Raw genomic sequence first — 12,500 nt, forward strand, 5'->3', positions numbered from 1 at the left:
AGCGAGGCTAGAACTCAGGACCTCCCGATCAGAAAGCGAGTATCATACCTCAAGCCCAGATAGCCGCACAAAAAATACGTGGAAATGTTATATATAAATGATCATATTTATATTCACGAAAACAAGTTGGATGCGAACAGGACAAACAATGCATCAGTTGTTTTGATTAACGTGTTCATAATATATAATATTATATCTATATACATACTTGTAACATTTGAGAGAAAGAGAGAGAGAGAGAGAGAGAGAGAGAGAGAGAGAGAGAGAAAGAGAGAGAGAGAGAGAGAGAGAGAAAGAGAGAGAGAGAGAGAGAGAGAGAGAGAGAGAGAAAATAAAATGATAAAGTCTGCATAACAACATAATTTTCGTCTTTAAATTCAAAACAACTTTATAATGCAACAGGTGGCGTAATCAATTATTACTAGTTAGCAATGCCTTGTCGGGTTTTCAAAAGATCAGCTCTGCAGATGGGAAGATTTGTCTGTTTACTTGCTTTTTTAAAAAGAACTTTTCATCACGCTTCAGACGCTTTTATGCCAATTTAAGCTTCATCGGTAATTCAGGGTTCCTACAGAAATTCCTTTTCGAAATTCGGGTAGTTTTCAAAATGAAAGGTTTGAAATTCAAGGACAACGATTTTTTTCTTCCGACACTTAATTACTTCACTAGTGGAGGCTACTCAACTCCTTGACAGCAGAGTAAAGGCCTCACGTTCACTTTTCTTCAACTTAGCTGAAGATATCAATGCATATGATTGAACACAAAAATTTAATGGAATTCAAATATTCTGCCTTTTCTGCCAGTTTGTCAGCTGTTATTTTTGGGCTTTTTTTTTTCAAGATAAGAATCCCATTCACGAGTTTGGCTTTCTTCACTTTAATCTTAAAGAGATGCCAATCTAATATTTGGTTCACAGGGATTTCAGACACTACTCAGAAGAATTTCACGACCGAAACAAATTTCTGCATAAAAAATAAAATCTATCTAGCAATGTTGGTAACGATGATGGTGTTGTGGTGGTGGTGGCTTTAGTAGCAGGGGTAGTGATGACATAATTGTGGTGGTTGGAGCAGTAGTGGTAGGATGATGATGTGCTGCTGGTGGGTGTGGTTGCAGTAGTTGGATGATGTGATGGTGGTAATTGTAGAAATTGTGGTGGTGATGACGATGATGCGATGGTGGTAATTGTGTAGTAATGGTTGCTATGATGGTCTGGCCTTGTAGTTATAGTATAGTAGTAATGATGATGTGGTAGAGGTTGCGGTATTGGAGGTAGTGAGGATGCTGTCGTGGTGGTGGTTGTAGTGATGGTAATGATGAAATGTGGTGGTGGTTGCGGCAGTAGTAGTGGTGGTGATGCTGATGATTGTTTGCTTGTATTTTAGGGTTTTGCAACACATTTAGGTCATCTCAGCGCCAGTCAAAAGGAAGGAAAGGGGATACTCAAAAAATTGTAGAATAACAATTTAAGCACCCAAAACAAAAGTAAGACAAAGGGGAACTGGTTCAAATAGGGTACAGATATAGATTCCAAGAGCATACTATCAATGTACTTGGTTTGAGATCACCTAAAGATCTCATCCAGATACCGCACATGGTCCCACTAAGAGAAACTCACCCAAATGTTTACAAGAAATGTTCAAATAAAAAATACAAGTACATAAGTACATAATCAGTACATAACAAAGAGATAATTTACAAGGAAAAAAAGTATCACCTCCAAAAACTAGCATTTCATATATGACTGTTCCCCAAGGACTCCGACAAAGGCTAGGAGAAAAACAAGAAATCCCATTCCAAGACAAAGACAGAAATTAACTCAGAAAACAGATATAGGAGGGATAGAAGTCATAGCAAGGACGTCCTGCTCACCGTGGGAGCTCAGACGATGATGTGGTGGTGGTGGTGGTGGTGGTTGTAGTAGTTGTGGTAGTGATGATGATGTGAAAATTGTTGTAATAGTAGTAAAAGTGATGAGGATATGGTGGTGGCAGTTGTAGTAGTAATGGTAGTGATGATGTTGTAGTGGTTGTAGAAGTAGTTAAGTAGTGGTAATGAAGATGATGTGGTGGTGGTTGTGGTAAAAATGACGTGATGGAAGTTGTAGAATTAGTGGTGGTGGTGGTTGTAAGTAACATCCTTGGGTCACAAAAACATTAAAATTTTAACTTTTACTTTTATTCTACTCGTCATAAATTTTTTAGTGCACCAAATTTTATGCAGAGTTTAATTTTAATATTGAACTTTATTCTGCACTTGGTCAGAAACCAAGCATACAATTCTTTCTCTTTACACTCCAAGATCTTAATCCTTTCCGGAAGGATGTGCTTAATTTTACTCTGCCATCTACCTGGTTTTTAAAGTATGGTTTTATAGTTTCTGTTGCTGGCTGAAGAAGGGTTTTGAGCCCAAACCGGTCCAAGTTTGCTACTTTGTTATTTTTTGAAGCTCTTCTATTCATTTTTGTATATTACTTATTACAGTTCATAGCTTCCAGTAGCTTAGTATAATTTTTTTTTTTTAAATTGTTCATGTCGCTGTGTCCTGATAATTTTGTCTTTCCAAACCTTTTAAACAAACTCCTGTTAACTGTCTCTCACACACGCACACAATTTCAGCCATGTATGAACTCCTCTCTCTGCTCCCCCCCCCCCCCCCCCCCTTCCACTTCTCTCTCCTTCACCTCTCTTCCATACAAACATATTTTATAACTACATACAGGGAAGTTCATAAAGTAAGAATCAGGGATATTTGTTGAATGACAGCAGGACAGACTGAAGGGCTGGATATACCAAGGGTAATAATGACAAGATTGGTTACAATAATGAAAAGGAGTAAAAATGGATTAATTATGCTGATACAGATGATGGTAAAACATTGCACAAACTTTTAAAAGTATTTTCTATAACAAAATCTAATATAAATTCATACCACTTCTCATCTAGCTAAAATTGATGATAGGTCAGAGTCAGAGGCTATTGACATCAGATTACATTTAAGCATTTCTAGCATTTAAAAATCCAGAATACTAAGTATTCAAAAACACAATACAAATTATAAAAACACAAATCACAAGTAAAACATAGTGTCTACCACTTTCAGTCTTTTTTGTTGGGGGATGTTTTTGGATAAGCAACTGGACTTTTTTAAGGCAAACATGTCAATCATGTCTAAATTCTTTTTGTTTTTTTGTTTGTTTTTTTTTTTTTGGGGGGGGGGGGGGGTTTGCTTATTTTCTACGAAATTCTACCCTGTTTTTGCCCATTTTATCTGAAAAATGTTTATTTTCACTGGAACCTGAAAAATAAAAAAGTTAAAAACAACATCATCACTCACCAGGGAGATCACGAATTGATTCAAGTTAGATTCTTCGATTTTAGAATCAATGGCTGACTCCTGAATCGATGTTTGATCCTTCGACTCTAGAATCGATGGCCGACGCCAGAACTCGTGTTCGATTTTTCGACTCTAGGATTAATGGCAGGTTCTATTACTCGACGACTGGCTGTAACCACTGAGAATTGACTGTGATTTTCGTACTTTTGTCCCATGATAGGTATTTTTATTTGATATGTATTTTTAAAAAAGAAATCAAGCATAAAACAGAAAATGATCAACAATTTTTTCGTCATGAAATTGTTCTTGCACAATGCTTAAAGCGTTAGTTTTGATGAGATTTAAATATGATTGCGTAAACCATTAAGACAAATTTACCCTTGGGCCTTATTGGGAGAAATGGCGATAAATTGGGTTTTTCTTCTTTATTTTTAAGTTGTTTTTATACCACCAATAAAGTATTTTTTTTCTTCAAATTTTTTATTTCGATTTTGATATTTTAGAACTGGGTCTGATCCCTAGAATGTGAATCATTTCTTTGAGTCCAGATTGAGAATTGAAGGGATCAATTCTCGCCCAGGCCTATTTTAAATGTCACTCATGCTTGAGAAAATAAAATTTTTTAAATATTGCTCCAAAAAATTTGTATAAACATCCTTTGGAATCGTATCTGCTTATTTGGGTAAAAAATCTCTAAAATATACGAAATTATACCAGGATTGATTGGGACCATTAATCAATATTTTTTAACTTTGTTCTCCTTTTATGACAACCACTACAAAGGGGGGACAAATTAAAAAGTTAGAAGCGGAGCAATTGGATATGTGTTTTTATTTTTTAATTGTGAAAATGAAGGACAATTTTGTCATGTGTAGGACAAAGGGACACACCACCAGATGCCGGATACTTGGCAGCCCTGTACATTCATCGTGTACATACATCCATTCAAGCATACACACACACACCTATTCTATTACAAACATCCACTCACCTCATAAAAGAAACACATAACTACATACAAATACATTAAAAACACACATACACAGATTCTACAACTATAGCTATCACCATCACAATTTCTACTACAACCATATTACTAGCATCCCCACCACTACCACTTCTGACACGCCCCAAACATTCCTTTGTTTTGTTGACAAATGGTTTGAATCTGTATTGTCCATTCTTTGTATTGCAGGGTGGCCAACTTTTCAGAAACTGAATTAGGGAAAATTTTTGGTTACCGCACAATAATGTTAAGAGTGAAGTAATACACAGCCTAATACTAATTTAATACTTTACAAAGAATGAAAATGAAAATGAAAACAGACATTAAGTTGACATACCTGTAAACCTTGGAAGTGAAAGGGGTAACTTTTGACATATATGTATCCTCTATCCAAGCTTAGGAGGTGCATTATGCCCTCTATTGAATTTGGTGCAGAAGTCACAGCCTCTATTCTATTAATATGACAATTTAAAACTAAAAAACTACACACACATTGAGACCACAGCATCACTACAATACTTTTTACACTATGTACATGATAACAGGCTTTGTTTACTGCTATTATTTGCCTTCTGAATGCAAGCTATCCATGGTGGATCTCTTGCATTTTTGCAAGAACTTGTCAGTCAATTGGACAGGTGGCATGCTTGATGAGGAGACCCTAACTTTATTAACTAAAAGACTGTTTAGAGTGGCATTGCTCAACTGAGATCTGCTTTCAGTTCTATTCTTCCTAACCAAACTAAATATCCTCTCTGATGCTGCATTACTGTGAGGAATTGAAAGAACACTCAGGGCTAGCTGTCCCAGGTTCTGGTAAGGCCTACTTCCACAAATTTGGCATGGACAAGGGTGTCTGTATTTAATGGAAAATTATTCTTCATGTACTTCAAAGCAGCAATGTAGAATAATTTTATGTTACTGATGATTTCACTTCTTGACTGAGACGCAATTCGTCTTTTTTTACGATGGGTTATTTTCTGGAAAAAAAACGCAGTTTCGGAACATCGGGAACGGTGGATCCATTTAGGGAATTTCCCGAAATAATCGGGAAGGTTGGCCACTCTGGTATTGTTTCATTCCAAAGCTTGTCAATTTAATTTTTTTCGCGAGTTCTAGATCTGGAGAATAACACGCTGTCCTCAACTGTATCTAATTCATCACTTGGGAGGCCTTCTGAAAGCTCCTCGTGCTAGCATTTCTTTTATTTATTCAAGTTGTCAATATACAGTAGCATTTTAAAAACTCTAGAACAAACCTTGATAGATTAGTGAAAGTTTAAACTTTCCTAATACGACCATTGTTTTTGTTTTTTCCGCCACGATTTTGGTTTGTGAAGAATTGAAAGCAGTCCTAGGTTTTTTTTCTATTAGGGTTAGCTCGAGATCGCAGGACTTTATTTCTATGAGGGTTAGTCATAAGTCTTAGTAAAGGTGCTAGGGTGTTTGTTTTTCCTATTAGGATGGGTTAGTTTAAAGGTGCTAGTACTAGATTTTATATTTTTCTTAGGGTTAGTTGAGGGAATATTTGAGTTGCTTCCCTTAGCACGAGGAGCTTTCGGAAGGCATCCCCATCACTTGTTATTTCATTATTTCCTCTCTTCACTTTCAGTTCAGACACTTGTTGACACATATCTAGCACATGGATTTTGATTTATATTATAATTCAATTCGTAAATCTTTTGTTGCGAACTGCAATTTTATAGAAAATTGATTCTGTGTCGTGCTCAATGGCGAGTCAAAGGAAAGTTACTTAAACCTTTTTTTAAAAGTGGGTATATTTCCTCTTTTGGGAGTAGGGAGGATGGTGAGAGTCAGAGTGAGTGATGATAATGATAAGTGATTGATTAGAGTTAGAGGTCTCAAGAGAGGTGATGGGAGACCTTCCATAAGCTACTACTACTACATCCCAAGTATTCTTGTTCTAGTAGGGGGTTTGGGAGGGGGGAAACTTTTTTAGTCTCCCCCCCCCCTCCCAAACCCCCTACACTAGAACTTCTAGTAGGGGGTTTGGGAGGGGGGGGGGGACTTTAAAATTAAAATTTAAAAAAAAGTTTCCCCCCTCCCAAACCTCAAGAAGAATACTTGGGATGTAGTAGCTTATGGAAGTGGAAGGTCTCCCCTAAATTTCACTTTCAAACACATTAGTCAGACGATACACAACAGTCATCAGCCATCGGGGGTAAGTTATGAGTCACGTTAAGTAAATGGCAAATAACAACAGCGCACCTCAATTCTAGCAGACCATTTTTTCAATCAATGCAATGCATAGGAAACTCATCATTATTCGAACTAAGCTTTCAATTGGCTTCATAATAAAGTAGTACTTGGCTTGTGTTTGTATTGGACTCATTGTATGTATAAATTAAAATAAAAACTTACCTTGGAATACAATTTGGAGACGACTTTTCTACTTCCCAAGTAGCGAATAAATTCATGGGGACAGGCTGATAGCCCGATACATATCGGGTAGCCTTATCCGCCATGTTTACACTTTGCTTGTTCTTCTCTTATGCAGGAAAGACAGGGTTGCCAGATTATTTTTCAACAAAATGCCAGGGGAAGACTCAAAAAATGCCAAAACACTCAAAAAAATGCCAAAGTCTGTTGACTCCCACCCCCACTAAGAAAACTACTCACTTTTGATAGACAATTTACTATCATATCCTGGTGGCTTGCATGTTTTCTTTTCTTTTTTTTTTCTTTTTTTTTTTTGAATTATACTAGATTTCCTGTTGGGGTAATTTTTTACCTACTGACTACTAAGTGGAGTGCTAAACCACTACACCACGGTTGAGAAAAGGTGTCATTTGAAGTATAATATACAAGAAAAGAAAATGCCAAATGAAAATGCCAAATGCCAAATGATTTTTCTAATGCCAAACGGTTTTCAAAAATGCCAGATTTTTGGAATCTGGCATTTAAAATGCCAAACTGGCAACCCTCAGGAAAGAATGAAAATTAAAAAGATAGCTCCGGCGCATGCGTGAATTTTTCTTCGTCCATTCATCTCTCTCTCTCTCTCTCTCTCTCTCTCTCTCTCTCTCTCTCTCTCTCTCTCTCCCTCTCTCTCTCTCTCTCTCTCTCTCTCTCTCTCTCTCTCTCTCTCTCTCTCTTCTCTCTCTCTCTCTCTTCTGAGAGAGAGAGAGAGAAAGAGAGAGAGAGAGAGAGAGAGAGAGAGTATAACTTATATTACGTGAGTTTTTAATCCTTTCGTCGAGCCAGATAAGAGAAACGTTTAATATTTAGAAATAAACCTTCAATATCTTGATCATTACACAATTTATCACCAACAAAAGTTTATAATGAATAGAAGATTATCAATTTAACTTGCCAGATATTAACTTGTTCTTGTTGCTTGTACATTTCCAAATATTTCTATCTTCGTATTGAGACAGCGTCATTCTTCTTTTCCATTTTTATTGGTTTTGTTTTCCTGCACCCTATACACATACACATACACACACACACACTCACACACACACACACACACACACACACACACACACCTACACAAACTGGGTGAGCGAAGAAAAAAAAAAAAGGGGGGGGGGGATAATACACAATGCTCATATTTCTTTTTTGATTTTCAAATAGATATTTTTAGCTCAACGTCTTTGAAAAGAAAGAAAAAATACATTAGGTGATCCAACCGATGGCATCAAGTCTAATTCTACTGTAGGTTGAACTTTTAAAAGTTATTTTTAGGCATCAAAAAGTCTTCAGTGCGCCTTTTGATGCCTTCCACACTTGGGTTGATGAGAGATGAATCAAACGCCCATGATAAGAACTCTAGCTTTCTAAGCAGTGATAAAAAAGAAATACGTATTTTATTATATAAAAATGTCTTTGAAAATCATTTTCATCTTTCACATTATTTTCCTCGACTAGACTGCAAATATGTGAAACTGTTTTGGTTTTTTTCTTTGTAAATGTACAGATTCATAAACCATAATTTCATTGTATTCCAGAACTTAATCTTTAGCAGATTAATAAATGTCTGGTTTACTTTTTCCCGTTTTGTAATATGTGCAATTAAAATAACAACATTTATAAGACCCACTTTGTCCTTATTGAAAACCTAGTGCTCGTTTTATTTTGTCAGTGACAAAACTTTGCAGTCAAAACAAAAGACAGAATTGGAAAGAGAGAGAGAGAGAGAGAGAGAGAGAGAGAGAGAGAGAGAGAGAGAGAGAGAGAGAGAGAGAGAGAGAGAGAGAGAAAAGAAGAAACCCAACTACATAGTCTTTTAAATGCGAATGGCGTTTGATTTCGGAACTCTCAGAGACGGTCATATTTACCGTCTTTATTTTTGTTCCAGTTCCAGCTTTCTGGAGTTTTTAAAATTATTGAAAACTGCTATTGCCTATGACAGACGCCTCATACTACGCACTTCGTGTCGAAAGAACATATCTAAGTCAAATTTGTAAACATCAAAATGCACTTCTAATACTTTTGTGACATCCTTGGGTAGATAAAAAATACAATACATAACAGTAGGGGAAATTATGCTAAAACCGCAAATTCGGGTTAAAAGCATGAAAATTTGCATACAGGTTACCAAGACCCATTAAAAACCCATCTGCTATAGAACCACTTTGACAATCAATCTTAACGTTTCGATTTAAAGCCTTAAATTTTACTTATTACTGCTATATTAAACAAGGGAAATAACAGCGTAAATACATATATTTTCTTCATATTAATTGTATTAGGGGAAATTGGGCTAAAACCGTGCACATTGGGATTGAAAGCATGAAAATTGGCATACAGGTATCTAAGACCCATATAAATGACACATGATATAGAACGACTCTCGCAATTTATTATAACAGTGCGTTTTTAGCACTTTTATTTTTCCCTATATAGCATTACTTATCCATGGGAAATAACAACGAGAATACAATGTGCGTTCAATAATTTAAATATATTGTCGACCATTTACAGTAGCTACCAAATGGCTTCGGGTGGGAAAAGTACTGACAATGGGCGTTTTTTGAGGCAAATACCGTTCGTCAGCAAAAGGAACGTTGAAAACATAAAACAAAATGTAGTAGGAATTGTAGCGTGTGTATTCCTGGGTGGTTGAAGCATGATATGTTAGCGTAGTGTTATATAGTTGACATACTCTAAAAACGTGTCCCATCAGTCCCTGCGAGAAGTTTTTTTGTCATTGTAATTGTATATGAAAACATGCAAACGCCTTCCTTTTTTTAGTCATATGTAATATTCTTCCATCTCTCTCTCTCTCTCTCTCTCTCTCTCTCTCTCTCTCTCTCTCTCTCTCTCTCTCTCTCTCTCTCTCTCTCTCTCTCTCTCCTTTCTTTCTTTCTTTCTTTTAAAGACCCACCAACATTCAGTTATGAATTATGAGAATTTCATATGGAATACACAAGTAAAAAAATATATTTCCAGAACATTAACCAGAGGCGACAGTTATAAAATTTAAATGTTTAATTTATTTCAAAAATTTTCTCTGCATTACAACAATTTTTAAATAATATAAAATATGGAATAATCTATAACTTTAAATAAAATGAAATTACTACAAATGGTTCTAAGATTGCAGATTGTAAAAAAAAAAAATAAACTAAATAAAACTAAAAATGACCGTTTCCCAATATGAATGGGTCTAATCTAATGTACTGATACTATTTGGATTATGACTCCAGAATAATTGTACTTTATAACAATATGGCATTTAAGGATTGGTTGATCTAAAAGTAAGCATTTTTAATGACTATAATAGTATAATGGTGATGGGTTAAATCTCAAACTGGAATATCGCCTTAAAGGCGTCATGTATGGTCATACATGCTAAGTGTTGCTGTTGGCTAGAAACCCTTGTAAAGCGCTTTGAGCCCGTTGAATGGAAATGGCGCTATACAAATACTCTAGTAAAACAATTCGTGTATCCGTTGTACTCGACACCATTGGGAATAGTTCCAGGTGAGTTGTTTTAATTCTGTGTGGAGGTGTGCATGTGAGTAAGAGAGAGTGTATTATTTGGGTTTTCGAAACTGTTATAAATAAAAAGTCATCTTCATTTAGATATTTATATCATTTATCATTTTGATGTTTATATATTATTATTTTATAAATGTATTTTTGTCCATCTATCTATTTATTGTTTTTTTTTTTTAAAATTTCAAACATTGACAAATTGCCATATTTTTTTTTTGGACAATAAAGGTATTAACATTATTATTATTATTATTATTATTATTATTATTATTATTATTATTATTATTATTATTATATTATTATTATTATTATTATTATTATTATTATTATTATTATTATTATTATTATTATATTATTATTATTATTATTATTATTATTATTATTATTATTATTATTATTATTATTTATTATTATTATATTATTATTATTATTATTATTATTTATTATTATTATTATTATTATTATTATTATTATTATTATTATTATTATTATTATTATTATTATTATTATTATTATTATTATTATTATTATTATTATTATTTATTATTATTATTATTATTGTTATTATTATTTATTATATTATTATTATTATTATTTTATTGTTATTATATTATTATTATTATTATTATTATTTTATTATTATTATTATATATTATTATTATTATTATTATTATTATTATTATTATTGTGCGGCTGTGTGGTCTTGTGGTATGACACTCGCTTTCGGATCGGAAGATCCTGGGTTTGAGCCTTGCTCGGCGCATAGTTGAGTACGTGGAAAAGGCTCTTTACTCACATTTTCTCACCGTACTCAGGTGTAAAATGAGTACCTAACCGTTAACAGCGTTGTCTCTGTCGGAAAAGAGTGTAATATCGCATAATAGGCGACGTGTCTTTCCTACATGTTAAGTGTTGCTGTTGGTCAGGAACCCATGTAAAGCGCCTTGAGCACGTTTAGTGGATATTGTGAATGCGCTTTATTAAAGCTCAACTTTAAAAAAAACAACATATTATTAAATGACATCTACTAAAGTGGTATGAACGTTTTAACACAGATCGCTTTTTAAAAAAACTATTTCAAAATGATGTTAGAAAAATCTTCTAAATAAACAAAACAGTCAATTTTACAAATAGTTTAGGCTTTATTTCAAGCCTCAGGGGAATGTTATGCTTTGTTAGCGAGTAATTTCAACTCTTTTTGAATATGCATGACATTTATCCCTTGGGAATTAAATCCCAACTATCAGAAACCTTTCAAATAGAATATCGTAGTGAGGCAAATTTTCATTGACCTGTTAATACAACCTAAAAAGATCACAGTGGAATTTAGAAGAGGTGACACGTTTATTATTTAAAAAATCGCAATTGAACAAATTATATTAGAGAAAATAACATTTCGCTACCCTAACCACTCCGATAATGATTGACATCAGGCTGATGGCAACGTATTCTAACACACTGACTTATGTGACTTTATCTTAATTAGGACATATAGCTGTAAATGCAAACACCTTTGTGTATCCGTTACATAGGAAATAACGTGCGGCTATGCGGTCTTGTCTTGTGATGATACTCGCTTTCGGATCGGAAGGTCCCGGGATCGAGCCGTGCTCGGCGCATAGTTGAGTCCTTGGAAAAGGCTCTTTACTCACATTCTCTCTCCTGACTAAGGTGTAAAATGAGAAACTGGCTCTTAACAGCGTTGTCTCTGCCGGAAAAAAAAATATTGTTAAATCGCCTGACAGGCGTCATGCGTCGGTCTACATATTACGTGGTGCTGTTGGTCAGCGACCCATGTAAAGCACTTTGAGCACGTTTATTAGATGTTGCGCTATAGAAAAGCTCACAGATTTTTTTAGTGTGTGATCTCATCTTGCACTGAAATTTGACATCATGTTTGTTAAATGCATCTATTTATATCAATTATTTAATACATGCTGGCTTCTCATCGTCCCAATAATGTCAGATGAAAATAAATTATTTCCGGAGAAATTTTGTGAATTGTACACAATAAATAATAATTCTTATGACGTATTCTACTTTTGAAATTTTGGATTTGGTTACTTTTATCTTTGAAACCAATGGAATTATAATATCACATGTTGGAAAAGCAAGTAGCAGCTTCTAAAACACATTTCAATCAACTAGTTAACTGCCTTACTCTGGAAAGACACGTATTTAAAATATTGGTCAGA

The 12,500-nt window shown here is 34.5% G+C and overlaps 1 protein-coding gene across 7 annotated transcripts in view; it reads right to left on the reverse strand.

The window, feature by feature from the left end:
- Positions 1 to 6,863, reverse strand: part of LOC144980025 (phosphofurin acidic cluster sorting protein 2-like) — a 61,089-nt gene extending 54,226 nt beyond the window's left edge. For 4 of the 7 annotated variants that reach the window (XM_078927535.1, XM_078927526.1, XM_078927493.1 and 1 more), the window contains exon 1: positions 6,724 to 6,851. In XM_078927535.1, the coding sequence (XP_078783661.1) occupies positions 6,724 to 6,827 (104 nt within the window). In that variant the 5' untranslated portion in view covers positions 6,828 to 6,851. Of the gene's footprint in view, positions 1 to 6,723 lie in introns of all 7 variants that reach the window. The other 3 variants (XM_078927502.1, XM_078927484.1, XM_078927518.1) reach the window with 2 other exon arrangements.
- Positions 6,864 to 12,500: the final 5,637 nt, after the last annotated feature.

Source organism: Berghia stephanieae, chromosome 1 (genome assembly GCF_034508935.2).
Source record: "Berghia stephanieae isolate SIO BIC M18660-M18661 chromosome 1, UCSD_Bste_1.3, whole genome shotgun sequence".
NCBI classification, from domain to species: Eukaryota; Metazoa; Mollusca; class Gastropoda; order Nudibranchia; family Aeolidiidae; genus Berghia; species Berghia stephanieae.